At 34.3% G+C, this 18,695-nt stretch overlaps 1 protein-coding gene across 8 annotated transcripts in view; it reads right to left on the bottom strand.

Moving 5' to 3' along the window:
- The window catches only part of MAP3K7 (mitogen-activated protein kinase kinase kinase 7), a 46,244-nt gene that overhangs the window by 18,819 nt on the left and 8,730 nt on the right, over positions 1 to 18,695 (bottom strand). For 3 of the 8 annotated variants that reach the window (XM_041412267.1, XM_041412259.1, XM_041412261.1), the window contains exons 2-12: positions 15,998 to 16,108; positions 14,338 to 14,403; positions 13,393 to 13,438; positions 12,602 to 12,740; positions 11,377 to 11,501; positions 7,714 to 7,842; positions 5,477 to 5,607; positions 4,979 to 5,060; positions 3,628 to 3,779; positions 2,928 to 3,087; positions 293 to 373 (exon numbers count right to left, since the gene is read on the bottom strand). In XM_041412267.1, coding sequence (XP_041268201.1) covers positions 293 to 373; positions 2,928 to 3,087; positions 3,628 to 3,779; positions 4,979 to 5,060; positions 5,477 to 5,607; positions 7,714 to 7,842; positions 11,377 to 11,501; positions 12,602 to 12,740; positions 13,393 to 13,438; positions 14,338 to 14,403; positions 15,998 to 16,108 — 1,222 coding nt within the window. Of the gene's footprint in view, positions 1 to 292; positions 374 to 535; positions 575 to 2,927; positions 3,088 to 3,627; positions 3,780 to 4,978; positions 5,061 to 5,476; positions 5,608 to 7,713; positions 7,843 to 11,376; positions 11,502 to 12,601; positions 12,761 to 13,392; positions 13,439 to 14,337; positions 14,404 to 15,997; positions 16,109 to 18,695 lie in introns of those variants that run through there. The other 5 variants (XM_041412257.1, XM_041412258.1, XM_041412262.1 and 2 more) reach the window with 3 other exon arrangements.

Here is an 18,695-nt window from a genome sequence, read left to right as displayed (position 1 = left end):
AATAGAAGACTGCATATATAGTTTTCCTCTGTAAGAAGACTCTGAACAACAAGATTTTAAGGGAAAAAGTCCTTTATCAGTAGAAGTAAATTTGATTTGAAGATTGAAGAATTTACTGATAAAAGTAAGTTTGTAATGAAATATCATGCTCCTCATTACTGAAGCATTAGGAAAAATTTAGTGGGATAATTTCTGAGCCTGTCCTAAAGCAACTGGAGCAAGAAGTATTTTAGCAGTCTGATCATTATTCCGGCATCTTAACCAATTGACCCGTTCACCTGGTCTGCGATACCTGGTATGATGATCTCAGGGACATCCAGAATGTTGCCAAATGAAGCAGTTTTACGATGGCCTCGTTTAGGCTTGGAATAGGCTGAAAAAATACACATATACAATACACATGCAAAACACTAAAATGGCAAGAGCAAAATTATTAAATTCCTAATACTGCATTTTTCATATATTTGGTTAAACTAGAGTTCATGCAAAAATGTGTCATGCAGAATAAACTGCATTGCTTTCCACTCATGCTTACACATAGTAAAGCAACTGTTAAAAAGCAAAAAATGCAGAACTAGCCATCATTACAACACGGTGTAATTAGTTATAGTTAGCAACACAAAAGTCAAACACAGAAAGCAGCATGGCAACACAGAAGGGAAAACCAAATGTAATTAACCAAACAGAAAACAAATTAAATTATTTCAATTCACCTATACATTCAGAAAAAAAAAACTTGATTGCCTGAACTTAACTAACATTTTCTTTTCAGTGTTAGGTACAAACTATTTTATTTAAAAGTCTAATAGCTCGGTACTTTTGCTTCTTTAAATCACTTCCTTTCAAAGCAAATCTCCTCTATCTCTGAAAAAAATATTTACTTTTACTGCATTTGACAATCATTCCTGCCAGTTACTCTTTTGCCCTGACAGTGAAGATTTTTTGAAAGATGGATATAACTACCAGATTTTTAATTTCTGAATAATGTTCAAGAAACATTATACACCTTGAAATAAAATCTAATAATACATTTTTTTAATTTTACCACTTCTGTAGTTTAAGATAAATAGTTCCTATTTAGAGAAAAATCTGAATGCATCTCCTAAAAGTAGACCATTGTAGCATACTCATCTCAGTAAGTAATGTGATGTGCATTACATGATTTACTTTTACAATTAATCCAGAGAACGATGGAACAAGATTAAATAGTTTTCAACTTGATTTAACAACAGCCCAATCCTCACCCAGCCACGCAATTTTTTTTCAGGTTCACAGAATATTATTTCTGTCACACAGTTAACAAGACTAAAAAAATAAAACAATACAGTGCTGTTTCACCTCTTTTTGAAAAAGCTGTGGTCAGTTGTGCTTGACCTCATTTCTCATAGTCCACTACTGCATGAAGTGATTTCACAAAAAAATATCCAAAGAACCCCAAACCAAAAACAGTATGTTCAATATGTACTTCTATTTCAAGAAAAAGAAACCCTACAGTCATAGCAAAAAATCACCAAAAAGCCCTTAGATTATTCAGAATAGTAATTATTATTTCAGAGCAATATACTTAAAGAAGACAAACTAGGAAAATTAAAAACTCGTACAGAGGAGGGCCAGGCTACCTCTGATAATGTCAAAAAGTTACATTAAGAATGTCAGTGACCAAAGTGAGTCCTGACATGTTTAAAATAAAACCAGCACAGTGTTATTACCAAGTAAGTACACAGTTGCCTTCTGTGTTAAGAAACCTTTATAGATATTCAGGGTGAGACTTGCTACACAGTCATCCAGTCAAAGACTAACAATACACAAGACAGATTTTGGAATAAGGCTTTAAAATAAAAATATTAAAGTAAAAAGAATTTAGGGCAAGATAAGTATTATTTCAGTACCTCAGTATTTAATAAAACAAGATCCTGGAGTAATCATAACACAATGAAGAACAAAAACGAAATAGCCATGGTGCACAAGAAAGCCAGAATTTGGATGTGTAATTCCTTATTAATTGCAGCTACTCGACTACCCTAATTTTCATATTGGTATAAAAATACTCAAAGAGCTAAATAACCCTGAACTAACCAAAGTAATTTTGTTTAATTAAATCTGTTGTTATATATCATAACACAAAAACTTTCACATACAGAACTTAAAACCTGAAGTTTACATATATTAACAAACAGTATCTTTGATGAAGAAAAGAGACAAGAAAGTGTTTGCCAAGTATACACATTTTTATTAATTCGTTCTTCTGGGATGAATCAAGATAGCTTTCACTATAAAATCATGTATTTATACTTACAGATAAATTCTACTTCTCTCAAAGATTTAAGGTTTAGAGATGACAGTTTATATCTGAAGGAAACCTGGCAAAACACCTGTAGCTTTTTTTTAACAAAAGACAATGCTTTCTTAACCTGGTGAGTGAAATCTAATTATGTTTCTCATTCTGAAATCTGTCACAGTGGGTTTTTAAACTTATATGGGAACATGAACTTTAAACCTACCTCTTAATTTCAAAAGTATTATAGAGACAACCCTGAAGAAAATGTTATCATGTAAATAATTAAGCTAGCAGAGATGCAATAACACTATTTCAGATAAAAAGGAGAAAGTTGTGCATTTGGAATAGGACTGATATCTAGAAGTCTCATAATGCATTTTTTAAAAAGGTAAAAATCTAATCCAACAAAATCTCTAAAACCTTTAAAATAGTCAATTAAAATACTCAGTCTTGCTGAGTCAATATCCATAAATAAAGGCATTCCCCCCACAATTAATAAAGGACAATCAAGACTACAGGAAAAGCTTAAGTATTTTCATATAGCTACTGTTGGCAACTTTCTTTAAGACTATGCATGTTTTACATTTTCCTTCCTCCTTTATTTCTTTCCAGTTCTTTAGTCTACTCCCCAAACATCATTAAATTTTACCTGTGATGGAAGCTATTCTTGCTTCTATTTCTGACATGTCAGCGCTCATCCTTTTGGCTTCTCCGGAAACGAGGGCTGACGGTGGTCGTGCGCGAACATCTGACAAGCTCTCAACACTGCTCCCACGAGATGGGGGCAAACTCAAGCGGCCAGGGTCACCCTGTTTAACAGTCACACTTTGTGAAAAGAAAATTCTGCACAAGCCCCTCCACATTACACACCAGTATGTTTCTACAATATGCATTTTCAAAGGGACAAGATTTAAAATTCCTAACACAATAAATGGCAATAATTAAACTATTATTGGTATATACAAATGAAGTATCTGCAGCTTTGAAAATAATCAATCTAACTTCACACCAATAAAAAATCAGCAGAACTAGGCCAATATTGTCATAAGAGAATCTTTGTATTTTTGCATTCTACTTGAATTCTACTTCAAAATTCACCTAAAATGTTTAATCCCTTGGAGATGTATTTAAAGGGATTTATTAGATTAAAATTAGAGCCTTCCAGTTTACCTTTTGGGGGTCATACAATATTTTTCTGTCCCTTTTCTTCTATATTCTTCTCCTATTACTAAATGGATCCAATTTTGCACTATTTTGAATGAGGACACATGTTTCAGAGCAGACACAACACTTATGTCTACCCGTGTCCATTTTGCTACTATGGTTCAAAATTGCACCCGTTGGCTTACCGGCTGCTTGGCTGTATTTTTGATTTGCTGTGCCAATTTTGATTCTAAACGTTTAATAGTGTCATTGGTAGAAGCTCCTTGGAAGTCACTTGGCTCCATGTTAGCATCACTCTTGTTACTTGTGTTTGTAGAAGTAATGTCCATAAATGAACCTAGAAACCAGTAACAAGGAAAAACATTTGAAAAAGTCCACTAAAAATAGTGAAGTGCATCACTTGACAGCAAAGCTCTCAGATGTCGTACGTGCCTTTAAAGCAACACTTTTGAAAACTTTTAATGAAAGACAAGTAGCAAGACTGCTACAGATCAATTAGTATAAGAAACAAGAGGAGTGAAAAAAGAATATATATCTAAATACTATGATAACATTCTGAAGTCAATCTTAACCTCTCTTTGAAATTTTTAGGGTAGCTGTTACATTAACAACACAACAGCAACCTCCTTCACAATTAATGACAAAGACCATCATTAATCACAGAGTAGCACAAATACCTGAAAAATATCAGCCAATATCTATTTATAGTTTGACGTGACAAATTCACTCAAAATCATACGCTGAGAGGTGGAGAAAAACTAGTAAAGTCAGTGAAATGCTAAAGCTGCAAAGACTTCTTTAATATAAAGATGAATAAGCTGCAAAGTAGTCAGTGAATCTTTATCCAAAATAGCAGCAACTTCTTTGGTGCTAGAAAATAATTCAACCAAGCAGAGGAAGCTGAAGACATGTAAAATGAAAAAACTACTTAAGTGGAAATAAATGTCCTCTAAATGTTTCCTCTAAACAATGAGGAAACTAAATATTTTTTGTTTTTGTTATTATTAAAAGGATTTCTTTGAGGGCAAAACTACCTGAAAGTCTAGCCCACATTTTGTACCATCCACAGAAATTTCTAGTGATTTTTCTTGCACTTATTTTAAATTACTGTATTTACTGCAACTTATCATAAAACAAATGCAAGTTTAAATTGTGGAGATTGCAACTTAAACCAGGTACAGCTATCAAGAATAATGAAACATTTTAAATTGACAACTCCTAGACACTACATAATGAGTAAAAAGAGTGTCAATTGCTAGCAAAATTCATGGGGATAAAACAGAGATATCAAACTTGGAGACAGCTTTTATTATAAGCTTTTTCTTCATTACCAGTACACTTCAGCAAAATCATTTGACTGAGAACACTAAATATGATGTCGTATGAGGTATTAACAAAATAAATGGGGTCTGCTCATGCTTAAGATTTTGGAAGTATTTTCCATTTTGAGTTCAGAATCAATGTAAGAATGTGCTTTATAATCTATCTGCATCATTTTATGTTGCTGTTCTTTTTCTCTAACTTATACAAATGTACCTGTGCTAGTGGCAGAGTTGCTTTGGCCTTCATCTGAATACTGGCAAGGATACTGCAGAGGTTCATCAGCTCCTGGAAAGTACTGTGAAAAAACAGTAATTACTTAATAAAAAAGTAATTACAATTGTTTTAAAATTATTTAAACAGTACCTCATAATTAATAAGTGTAAATTATATATTACATTTATAATAATTTATTTAGAATATAAATGAATGCAATTATTTTTAATAATGTAATACACTGGATACACCTATTACTTTGTTTATTTTCTCAAATCTATTATGAGTTACTATACCCCTTCAAAGAGGGAATATATATATGCATATAAGACAAATTTTTTCCCTTCAATAATTTGATAATTTTTGTCAAAAAGAGAGAGGCAAAAGTAAACACGTAAACCCATCTTTGGAGTGGGATGAAAGGCATACTTTTTGTACATGAATTTTCCAGCTTAATATTTTAAGAAATTATTAAAATACTTAAATAAATTTTTATACCCGCATCAAGTGTGTCATTATTTTAACAATTTCCTCCATGGATGGCCGTTGTGAGGGATCCTTGGACCAACAACGGGTCATTAAACTTTCAATTGGTTTAGGTAAATTTTTGATCAGTGGTGGCCGAGTACCTGCAATTGAAATTAGAAAACACCTTTAAACTTTTTAAACAGACTCTAAAACAGCTGAAAGTGTCTGATCTCTCGCCAGTATTCTGCTAAATAAATAAAGGAAAATGCAGAATTAATTGTACGTACTTAATTTTCTCTCCTACAAACAAAAACTGACAAGAAAAGTTCCTTTGCACTACACAGCAGCAGTAGAAAAAAATTAAACTTTTCCTTCAGTACAGGTTTGAATACATTCACTGACTGACCAAATACAGCATATTACAAAGGCTAATTAAATGTCACTTCTTTCTGAAGAATAAAGTTCTAGGCCAAACTAGGAAGCAAGTAATAACAGTCTTTGTTTCCTAATGCTGTATTCACAAGAAAAAAAAAAGTCAAAACAAAAAGTCCCCAAACAAACAAAAAACAAAACAAAAAACCCCAAGAAAACCAACCAACCAACCAACCAAACAAACAGAAAAACCCAAAAGACTTAAAGCATTTTTGAAAGCTGATTTTGCTCCTAAGAACATCCTGAAAAATTATCAGGCCCTGGAACTACCAATTTTGTGTGACTTTTTCATGGTCTATACTAATTTTAATAACATTTTACTTCAACTATTGTATAACAATTCAGCTCTTTTTTGCTTCAAGCTCCTCCTCTTATTACAATTTCAATGAGAACAATTAATGGACAACCAGTTGTGCTGGATATATGAGACACAGTGATGGTTTGCAAAGAAAGCAGTAGTATTTAAGAATATATTAAACAGAACAAGCAATACATGAAGTAAGAATGCTACAATAGTTTTAAGTGAGATGAAGTGCACTAACACTTCGTTCTTAAGAAAAAGGAAAAAGAAACTGGAAAAAGAAGATAAAATTTTAAAGCAAAATTAGGTACAGATAGTGAATTTTAAAGTATACTCCCACACCTTACTGAGACTTCCTAATTTAGTACTAGATTTACACTTAGTTTTACAGTAAATGCTTTTATGCAAGGCAAGTATTACTCCTATTCTCAATGTCCAGTGTCCTTGAAAAACTGGAGAATCTCATTCTTCATTCAAAAATGGCATTTGCAAACATCTCTCTATATGTATTATTAAGACTATATTACTAATTGATTCTATCTCTGTCTGCCCCATTCACTTCTTTGAACAGGATATGCCTGTGCTCACCTTATGCTTCTATCATTTACTACTGAAGCAATGACACTTGGGGAGTGTACCAGTCTTCATTGCTTGTTTGTTAATTTTTTCTTCCAAAAAGTTTGCGCTTGCCTTGGTGTTGCCTCTCACAAATGGCAGAAACTCTTTGCAGACATTCACTGAACTACTTCACTATCATTACTTTATTATTCAAAAAATTGTTTTGCCATGGCACCTAAAAACACAGCAGTAAAAAAGTTACACCTCTAGCATAAAGATACTACAGCCTACTCTACTACACTGGCCAGTGTTACACTACTGCTTTAAAGAAAGCAGTCCATTTGAACAACACTACTGTGTCCTGTTCTAGGATAGTCTAAGCTCCCGAAAATCTGTTCTGCATAGCACCTAGCACAGCAGAGTGCTGCTCCATGAGTGCAGGTACCTAGACATAAAGGTAAAACCATTCAAACAGCAGAATAAAAAAAAAACAAACCCCAAAACACCACAGAAGAAAAACAAAAGTAACATTTTTAACACCTAATGGTCCTGGAGGAGGTTTCATAGTTTCTAAGATTTCTAAACACAGGTTAAGTTACTTAAAGTTACACATTTCTTGTAGATGTCCAATTAAGAAAAAAAAGGTAAAAGAAAGACAATGTAGCTAATAAAACCATCATCGAGCCAGATAAGAGATTTTTATCAGATCACTTTTAAAGGGGAGTGTTGTAATAACTATGACATTACTCTTTATCCTTCTTTGTTAGGTAGCAAATGCTGTAGCAGCCAAGTAACTCAAAAGCCACACTGACACAAAGTGGCACTGTCTAACTGTTTAGTCTTCATGACAAAAATGAATCTTCAATGAAGCACAAAATTGAAACACTAATAATATAAAGCTGTACAGTTAAGAGTTTTTAGCACATTTATAGGTCATATACACAACTTCAAATGCAATAAAGTATTTTCAACTCACCATTGTGAACTGCCCACATTATTCGGAAAGCTGGGCCACCAATCTCATCAAAAGGTTTCCTACGGGTGATTACCTCCCAGAGAATAATACCCCAACTGAAAACGTCACATTTTTCACTGTAATTGCTACCTGAAAGAAAGCCATCAATTTAATTTGACTCTTTTCTATGTAACAGGTCAAAAAGAAATAGGGTTTGAGCAGATCACAGAATCAGGTTGTAAAAGAGTTCCAAGATCACTGAATCCAACCTTTCACTAAACACCATAATGTCAACTAAACCACGGCACTAAGTGTCATGCTGAGTCACTTCTTCAATGCTTCCAGGGATGGTGACTCCACCACTCTCCTGTGCAGCTTGCTCCAATAAATAAATAGCTTTACATACTTACTTTCACTTCACATTTCTTTTGCTGAGAAAAAACAGTTTTCTAAAGCTGGCTGATTCATGCTAACTTAAGCCTGAAATCACTTGACAGTATGACTGTTAAGAATGCCCCTCTCTGGGAATCAATCCTTTTCATTTGGAGTCATCTTGAAATGATAAAATGCATCACTTTTCTTATATAATAGAAACTGCAATTTATTATGTTTTAAAAATCTCTTGCATTCAGGATTCAATTGATTATGTTTGCTTCCTCTAAATATTTTTCAATTAATTTCTTCCAACCTTAGTCACAATATGCCAGCCAATGACATCTGTCATATCCATTACTCTTAATTAATTACAGGTCTTCAGAAGAACTACCAAGTTACCACATGAACAAAACAGGAGAGTTCTCAATTCTTCACCACCTTATTTCCTCCTTGTTTATTATTCTTATTATTTTTGTAATGTCATTACTTAATTAAAATTCTTTGACCATAAGTTCAATATTTCTAAGACTCCTAAAGTGCTGAAGACAGGTTGGAGATATAGAATAATAAATAAAAATATTCAGAGGCTACAAAGAAAGAATGTATGCTTTGTAACCATAACTCATGTAAATGCTCATAAGAAATGAGACACGAGAATAAATGTGCAAATATGAATTATAGGAGCTTTGCTCACCTATCTTCAAACAAGGATTAAAATTGACATATAGTGGCCAAGAGATTGTTTTTGTTTATACCTAATCAGAAAGCATTATTTAGACAAATCATTTCAGTAACAGTGGAATTAAAGATGTCTAGTTCCATGTGAATATCCACCATGTAGCAATAGTTGCAACAGGCTCCATCCACTATCTATGAGCCAACTTCCTCTGCCCCACACCTCTGACAAACTGCAAGGCAGCCTGTTCTCCGGTCAGTTCTTCCAGTCCAGCCAGTTTGCAAAGCAAACACAAGAAACAGGCTGCAGCATGAACCGTCTTTAAGTGAAGGCACTAATTTGGACTTTACAAAACTCTCTAAGAATGTGGATCTCAAAAACTCTTTACACCTGCATCAAAGTAGCTGAATGTGGCTAATGAGTTCAAAAGGTATGAAGAAGAAAAAGTCAGCTTTATCAGTCAGCTTATTTTCAAAGATGCTGGGGGAAAAAAGTAATGTAAACAAAGGCAGATAACTAAGGAAAGCAAAACAGACTCATCCATGCAGTCACAGAACTTCTGTAACACACAGCCTATAAAACTAAAGTAGTACCATTCCCCTATTTGAGCAATGGAATTCTACTTTATTGATGAGAAATCTTGGATTAATTCTGAAAAGTGAGAGTCCAAAAGAAGTGAGAAAGTATTCTGTATTGTTTCCTTATTATCCCAAAGCAATTTAATTTTTTCTTTAACAGTTTCTTCAAATGGGAATTCTTATATTTAAGTTGCTCTCTTTTATTTCATCCTGACCTATATCATATTATTTTCATTTCCATTATTTGATCTGTACAAAGGTAGGCGGTTAGGTTTAAAATGGGGGGAAAATTCCTAATATTACAGTAACTAGCTCACTAAGCACCACATTTTGCAACAGATGCTTTTCATGCCTTTATTTCTCTCACCAAGAAACCTTAGTACTAGAACAGCACCAAAATAATATTAGCCTTTATTTCATTGTTGAATTCTTATTCAGTAACACAAGTAAAGAAATTTTTAACAATTTTGCCATTTAAAGTGGTTATTTTTAGTAGTTTAATGACTTTTTCAAGAGTAATTTGATATGCTGCATTGTAGAAGATGCATCATAGTAGATTGTTTCCTCTCTTTGATACTTGTGTTTTTATAATGATTTGTCTATTTATCAGTAAATGCTTTAAGTTAATAGCACATAAAAACAACTGTACACTGAAGGCTTCTTGCGCTGCCCAACAATAACTGCAATACACGGTTTCTTTCTACCTTGCTGGATTCATATACTAGAGGAACTAGGATACGAACTATAAATCCCTACTACAATACATTTATTTATATCCGTTTTATATTAAGATTTTTTACAAAAAAAAATCTATCTTTAACACTGATTGTTCACTTGCTTATTTCTAAAAGAAAAAAAAAATCTCCTATTTATACAATTTCATTTAATAGGATGTGTTACGAAAAGAAGCAGTCCTGGCTAAAAAAATAGGAAGTGCCTGAATATAAAATGACATAATGGAAAATTTTCAGGAATCAGAGTGAAACAAATAATCCTTCAGTTGGTACTCTAAGTAATATGTGGAAGAAAATGGTACCTTCAGAACAAAAGTTCCGAAGGTGATGTTTGGGAGGAATTCTAAAACTGTATATGGACAGTCTCTGGAATAAGGACAGTAAAAAGAAAAGAGGCCACCTGGATCCAGAATCTGGGAAACCACTGCTGCACACAGGCACTTGCCAAATATATCAAATCAAGGACACCTGCTTCCTAAACCAGGAGGATGACATTTCCAGACCATTGCTAAATTGCATTGATAATTAAGGTACAGACAGATTAAAAGGTGTTTAATCTACAATTTAATATCTATGTGTTTATTTCTTTGATAATCATGCAGCAATTATAGGTATCTAATTATCAAGTATCATCAGTCTTCCCCAATTACACTCCAAGAAATAGCTTGTTTTTCTACTTAACCAAATTAACTGCTATTAACAAGTTCCTCAGTATGTAGGAAAGAGGAAGTACATCAAATCTCTAGATTACACAAAAAGCAGATGAAGATGGGAGTTACAAGAAAGTGGGGGATGAAAAAAGAAAGCAATTATGTTCAATTTAGAGACTCTAACAGGGAAATTCTAAAGTTAAAAGCTCATCAGAGTAGGGAGTGAAAGTAGTGACAGTGTATTTAAATGACAGAAGAGTTTGAAATTATTTAAGAATCTTAGAAACAGCAAAACTGTGGGGAAAGAGCCCTCTGGCTGTATTTTACTGACTTACAAAATAAGGAACTGCAGCTGTCTAAAGGTACTCCTTATGCAAATCTCAGCAATGACAAATAAAGGTTCTACATCTTCACGTAATTAAATATCTAATAATAACATGAGAGAATTGGGTCAGTGCTGTTCTTCAAACCTCTGTACAATTATTTAACAATATACACTTGTAGAGATTTTTAAGAAAATGTTAGACTTCTGCCAAAACTCTTTCAGTTGTTACCGCAACCTTAGTAAACTTTATTTTGAAGACTACACGATGCTCTTATTCTTACACTACATTAATTAACAGTTGCATCCTTATAAAAAAAATGTAATATTAACACTGAATTTTTATTACCTTCAAAAACTTCAGGTGCCATCCAAGCAGCACTTCCTTTGTTGTTGGTCATGTGTGTTTGAATATCACAGGCTGTACCAAAGTCACAGATTTTTAGAACTGTCCCCCCAGCTACCAAGAGCAAACTGTCAAAGAAGAAAAAGGATGTTAAACCACTTTCTTTTTTTTTTTTTTAAGTCCCAACAACTATCATTCTAATACAGGTGAATATTAGGCTTTGTATTTCAGGGCTTTGTTTTATAATCTAGGAAATACAGAAGGTCATTTGTGTCTAATGTGAACATATTACATATTTTGAAGTAACCCAATATATTATGTAATTTATTAATATTTCTACATGCTAGATCTTAAATAAATATCTTTAGCTATAGTAAACCACTAAGCATATACTGACAAAAGTAGACTTGCAGATGCCAGGGGCTGAAAACCAACAAGTGCTGTAACAATTTTACCAAAAGAAGAGCAATCAAGACTCCCACCAATGTCAGTCAAGGTATTTGTTTAAATGGAAGCACTTGAAGTTACATGTGAACCCTCTAAATCAAAACTGGGGAATACAAGAAAGAACTAAAGATTTAAATTGCGGCTTCATGTTATATTTTACCTGGTAATTTCTGCAGATTACCACCAAAAAGGGATGATTCTGCTGATCCTCAAATATCTGTTTCTATCTAATCTGTGGAGCCAGATCTGAAGCTGTAAAATGAGCTGAACAACAAACTGACTGGGTAGGAAACTATTAGATTTTGTTTTGGCGGAAAGTGATGGGAGCTTCTGGCAGGGGTATTGGAACGGGCAGAAGGAGGGGATAAAGGAGGATGGCCATGTGGCTAAAGAGCTGTAATGCAACGGATTAAATATGACATTACAACCAATCAACCCCCCATCAATGTTCTCTTACTGAACACCACAATCGTTCCAAAACTGGAAGATTTTAAATGCCTCTGATTAGAAGCCCTATTCCTAATAAAATCCTCTTCCATGATGCAGGGCAGGAGCAGGGTATTTTTCTAGCTGAACAGAAAGTAACTGAATACAGTTAATTTTCTGTATCATAAATCATCATTCTGCAACTGAAGTTTCAAACGCACAGCTTTCACTTGGAATACAGTACATCTAAAAGTTAGTACCCATTAAAGATATTTCTTTTAAATGCAATAAAATTATTGTAAATGATCTTAAATACCATTTGTAATAAAATATGAAAAATGAACTCTACACCTACTTTGGTGGTTTCAGGTCTCTGTGAATTAGAGCCTTTGGTTTCATACTGTGGAGATATGCCACTCCTTGGGAACACTGTAAACACCAACTCATGGCATGTGCAGCAGTATAATGAGGCAGAGGTTCAGCACCATGCAACACTGCAAAATAAAGGCACAAACTAAAAAGAACTTTATTGCATATTACAACAGATACAATGGAGTTAACAAAATACCAGCCAGAAAGCTCTATGGAATCTAAATAATCACCAACACCTCATTACTGCAACTAAAATAACTTTCTGCAGACTGTTAAAATAACAGAAATGTCAAAATACTTCCCATTTTTTAAAGTACATTTTCCATAATCATTTATGTTAAAATCCAATATGAAAAGTGTTGCTTGTTCTCAGCTATCCCTGGTAAAGTCTGTGTTAAAAAAATGCCCAGGGAATTCACAAATTAAGGAAGAATGTTTTCAGATGTTCCACTGGAAAGCCTTACATTACTTGTATAAAATACAAGAAACTGCTATCAAGAACAAACCAGTGAACTGAAAAGAGGTTTTAAAAGGCACACTCCCTTCTCTTTAAAATTTTTTAAGAATTTCAAAGAACCACATAATAGTTGGAAGAGACCTCTGCAAATTCACCAAGCAGGTCAAGCAGGCCACCTCCAGCCATTTGCCCTGGACTGTGTTCAGGTGGCTTCTGAATAGCTCCAAGAATGGAGACATATTTATGAAACAACTTGTAGCTTACATGTTTGTCCCAATACTAGCACTTTAACTCCAGGAAGTTGAAATGATACTCACCATTGTATAGAGAACCTCCTTCAGCATACTCCATAACAAGACACACCTTTGGGAGGAAGGGGACAAAAAATAGAGATTTTCAATGCAGAGGCAGAAAATGGCTCTTGTAAACTGAAAGGGAAGTTCTTTGAGAGCAACTGCAAAGCCTCCATACCTAAGCTAATGGAAAATACATCAGTCAGTTTGAAATGTATGTATTTGCATGTAAGAAAAATCAGTTTTACACTTAGCTCTCACTGGAAGTTAGAAAATAAAAGAAAGACCTCCCTCCTCCTCAGACTTAAAAAGCAAATACTGTCTTCCAACTGCAATTCATTGTCCTTTACTTTATTCCTTTAGTGGTTTACAAAAAAAATTTTGTTAAATATTATGCCAGAAGAATTTCACTAGTACAAAGAAAGAAAAGGGGTGCAGCATTATTTTAAACAATTAAATAGTCCATACAAGAATTAGCTAAGGATACATCTGTCCTGTTACAGAACCCTCTTTTCTGCTTAGAGAATTTGTGAGACTTTTTGCAGCTGTGGCATAAATCAAGAAAATCCTGAAAATTACATGTATGAAAATAGGAGCTGATTTACAAGACACAATCATGTCTTAAGACTGCATTTCTTTTTGTATTGATTTGCAATTAACAGGTCTGCAGATAAGAATGTAATTACATTATGTAATACACTAGATGCCATTTTGACAAACTGAAGTATAACTGGTGTTGAGAAAGAGATTTGGGGTGTTCTTGAAAGAATTTTTTATAGCAGTAGAAAGGAAAAACAAATACCTGAAAATATCAACCAACCTACATATCTGTATATTTCCTTATTATGGCTAAAACATGAAAAATATATAAAATATACATTTTTAATATAAAATACATGTTCTGTGCATTGGTGCTTACATATGTTAAGCTAGTGACCTTGTGTCATACTGACATAAGCTGTAACTTACTGGGTTTAGGCAGGCTCCATACAACTTGACAATATTGGGATGGTTTACCCGTGACAGTTGTCGAAGCTGCAATACAAATCACACAGTTCCAAACCAGAGGAAAAAAAGACTGATGCTTTGTTTTCATAGCTATAAATAATACATCACAACAGCAAGTACAGTTTTCTATGTCTGCATAACTCCAGATGGTGATTTTACGAATTACAAGATTCATGTCACTCTTTGCAATTTAATTTATGTAATCAGGTTTGTGTCAAACTGGACATGTATTTTAAAAAAAAAGTTTGGTAAAATTATCTTTAAAGAAAGTATTTTTGTCAGGCTATAGTAAAGTCACTCAAGACACAAACATTGTGCAACTATGACGTCTATAGATTTGGTGCTCTTCCTGAAGCCTTCAGTTTTGGGACTACATAAAAATTGTCTGATTAAATTAAAAGAATCAGAATCATACTGTCTGTTTTGACAATATAGAGGACAAAAGTTCTAAAGTCCCCAAGCCCACAACCCCATAAAATAACTTAATATTAGAATTACATAGTTCCAAGGACCTATTTGTGCTGACAATTGCACTTTTTTGCATTAGGATTTTTTCACTAGTACACAGTAGAAGCAAGCAAGAAGGAATTTTTTTCCCCTGTACACAGACTGGTGAAGTACTTTATGCTGTCTTTGGAGCAAATGCTATTTTTTCTATACACTTCAGAAGATCTAAAAAATCAGAATGAAATATTTCAACTGACGCTTACACTGAGCAGTGTTTCCCAAATAGCAGTAATTACTGAAGCATTTCTGGGATTATCTACTCAGATCTCTTTCGAACACAAAAATCCCAGGAGACTGATGAGATTTACTCAGTGTTAAACCAGACCCAGATTAATAACCTTAAAAACTTTCCATCATAATGAACAACATATAAATATTTACAGAAAGGCCTACTACAAACATGTTTTTTTCAGCCCTTTAGTGTGTCACATTTTATTAGAGTTAGTTCTAAATTTAAGAGTTTCATTTTTAACATATTTTGTGTATCCTGAACATTCTAAGCTATAACTGAATAAATACTAAGCAGCATGTCACAATATATGTAATTTAAATTAAGCTTTTGATTCTAGAAAATATTATGTATCTTGGGAAGTTTATCAATATATCTGAACTACTCAAGACATTTTTTAAATAAGCAGACATTGAATGAAAACAGTGATTGCCTTTAAGGTAGCAATGAACTTGCATAGAAGAAATAAAATTAATCAAATTATTAGAACTGCTGAAAAAACTCAGAAGCAATTTCAAATATCAACCTGATTTTACTGGAGAACCTATGCTGTGGCCCCTGGAAGTGTTAATCTGCTTCAAGGCTTTGGTGGGTATTCCAGCTGTACCCTGACTTCACACTGGGACAGAATCTAAGAACTGTTATTTCCCTACTTGTCTCTCCCACACTCTTGCTTTTCAGATTTTATGAGAAGCAAACTAAAGGAGCTGCAATGTGCTTTGACAGGTCTCCTGTTCTGCAAGACAAGGGTCCAGGCCTGAACAGGGTACCGCAGGCAGCATTTATCTTGTGATAAAGACATAGCTTTTAGTACACTGAGTGCACCCATGAATTTCAGGAAAAAAGCTCTACCAAACTCCATATTTTCCATCAAACGTACTGTACCTCTACAATGAAGGCTTTTCTTTCAGATTCACTTTCTATCTGTTTAATAGCTACATCTTTAGCTCGCCATTTTGCCTTGCAGACCACACCAAAGGCTCCTCTTCCAACAACCTAGAACAAAATATAAAACACTGGAGTTAAAATCTGAAACAGTTTTATTCACTGTGTAGAACTTCACAAGCAGAAAATTTAGAAAACTGAAGATACACAGACTCGAGTTTTGCAATAGGAATTGAATACTATGCCACCAAAGCATAACTGGTCTTAGCTAAGCTTGCTCAAGAGATCATTTAGACAAGAATGGGAAAATACATACAAAAAATTTTATTATTAATGTGCAGTGACAGTATCTCAGAAAAGTATAAACTCAATTATTTAGAACAAGATTTGCTCAGAAGAAAATCAGAGGAATGAAACCAATTTTTAATTTTATTTTTAGGTTTCACCCCTGAAATCACATCTATCTGCTGTATTTGTTTATTCTTGCTAAAAAACAGGAATTAGGACTTCTGAAATTTAAATGCATACACAACTGCACAGGACCATGATGAAATAGGGACGAGATGTTCTGTGTGCTCAACGTCACCAGTTCATTTTCTCACAGATGACTCAAGAGTGTGATACCAGTAAATAATCCTGCAAGTCCTCAAAAAAAGTGTCTATGAACGAAGTTTTCCCTCTTTCTGTTGAAGTCTGCTTTCTAGCTTATTTGGAATTAACATTGGCTAAAACTATGGAAAAAAACAACCAAAGACAAGAGTCATAACTCTTCACTGTAACTTTGCAAAAGCAGTAGTAGCTGCTTTTGCATTCTATAGTGTTCAAGTAATCCTTAACATTTTCTGTGAAGAAGTTCTAACACCAGCATTATTTAGAGCAGCTCATTGAAACCAAGCATAGGAATGTAAGCAGGATAGAAAGAAGGTCACTTGCAGCTACTGGTGTACACATGATGTTTAATTGAAAATCCACTTATTTTAATTGTTCTTCAGAGGAAAAATGGCAACATACAGGAATAATGACAAAACATGTATGCGAGATGCAAAATTGAAATGAAGGTGGTGCCAAAACAGTGACTGCAGCCACTACAGGAAAGCACAGACAAGTGCTTTGTTACTCATATGCTCAAAAGAAAATGAGAAGGAGGAGGAAACCTAAGGTACACACAGGCACAAAAGGAAAAGGAGCTCCTCCAAATTCAAAAAATGCAAGGCAGGCAAGATGGTGGAGAAACAAGGGGCTAACATTTACGTAATCCTTAAGTTAGGTTATTAATATATGCTTTCCAAATAAATAAATAATACAACTGATTTCCCCTGGGAATGGGATGGAAAGGGCTACAGATGCACAACTCAAGACTTGCTAAACTGTCATGATGGATATGAGAAAGTCTGCAATCAAGGCCTCAATTTTAAGAGATGAAAAATATAAGTTAAAAAAACCCCATCAAGATCTTGCATTAAGGAAGATCAAAAAAGGGAAATTATGCTTAATATTTCTTAGAAGTTTCATGTGGATATAAGAGACAGTCCCTGACAGCCATGGTGATCAATGGCACTTTCTTCTTCTGGTTTCCTTATTATGTAAGAAATATTTCACTCTTTTACATTACAGCATGCACTTAGCCTTCCAGGAGTTCCTGCTATCTCATGTTTACTTTCCACAACAGTGGTTCACAGCCTGAGTCTGTCGTAAGACATGCACAGGACATGCACAGAACATGCCCAATTCTGCTCCATTAAAGAACAGAACCTGTTGATTGCAACCTCATCCCCCAGCCAAAGTGCCTTGTGCTTTGTGTTGCCTTGTTACATCTTGTCCTGATGTGACACACACTGACTATTTTCTTGCATTCCACACGTGAGGTTGGAAACACCAAGCCATGAATGATAGATGAGCAGCCTACAAAAATAGTACATATAAACAAATTGGAAACAATGAGTCACTGGAAGACATAGAAGTCCCGAACAGTCTTCCTTGTTATTTCCTTTTCTCTCAGACCATGTTTTGAATAAAATTGCTCATTTTCTATGGGTTGGCAGGCCCCCCTGCCCTTTACCGCCGCAAAAGCTGTCTATTACAAAGCCCTTGCCCACCTTGTATGGCACAAGACCAGACCTATAGAATAAGGAAAATCTCATCAAGATTCATCATCTCATCAAGGTTCAAGCCTCTGGTGTGTGTGCTCTAAGCCTGTGTTTCGCAGAAATGGTGATTAATGATCACATAAAAATGCACTGTGCAAGCACCTGGGAAATACTAGGGACATATCCTTAATGAGAGAAGGATACCACAGAGCAGCTTGTGAAGGACGAAGAGTATTAGCAGCAGCAATACAGTTCCACATCTGCTGCTCCCCTACACTGTGAAGGAATCCAAACAGGGTTACCCAAGTGAGAGGGAAGAACTCTCCCTTTCGCTTAGGAAAAAGGAGATGGGCATATAATGAATTCTCCTAGGTGGATACAATTGGCCTTATGGTTCAAGCCTCCGTGAGACACCTTTTAGAAGGTTCCTTTTCTTAATATACATTTCTCACATGTTTTCAAACTACTAGTTTTCAACTACAACTTTGTTACATTTAATCCAGTGACAGAAACAAAAAGAGTGATTTGAAAACAGTGCATATATGTAAGTTAAAAGATGGGTCTCAAAAATTAATGAAGTAATTTGACTTTTTTTTCCACTTAGCCTGAAT

Source organism: Onychostruthus taczanowskii, unplaced genomic scaffold, assembly GCF_017590055.1.
Source record: "Onychostruthus taczanowskii isolate IOZ18803 unplaced genomic scaffold, ASM1759005v1 scaffold39, whole genome shotgun sequence".
Lineage (NCBI taxonomy): Eukaryota > Metazoa > Chordata > Aves > Passeriformes > Passeridae > Onychostruthus > Onychostruthus taczanowskii.
The sequence above is the reverse complement of the archived record's forward strand: the minus strand, read 5'-3'. Positions and strand labels throughout refer to the sequence as shown.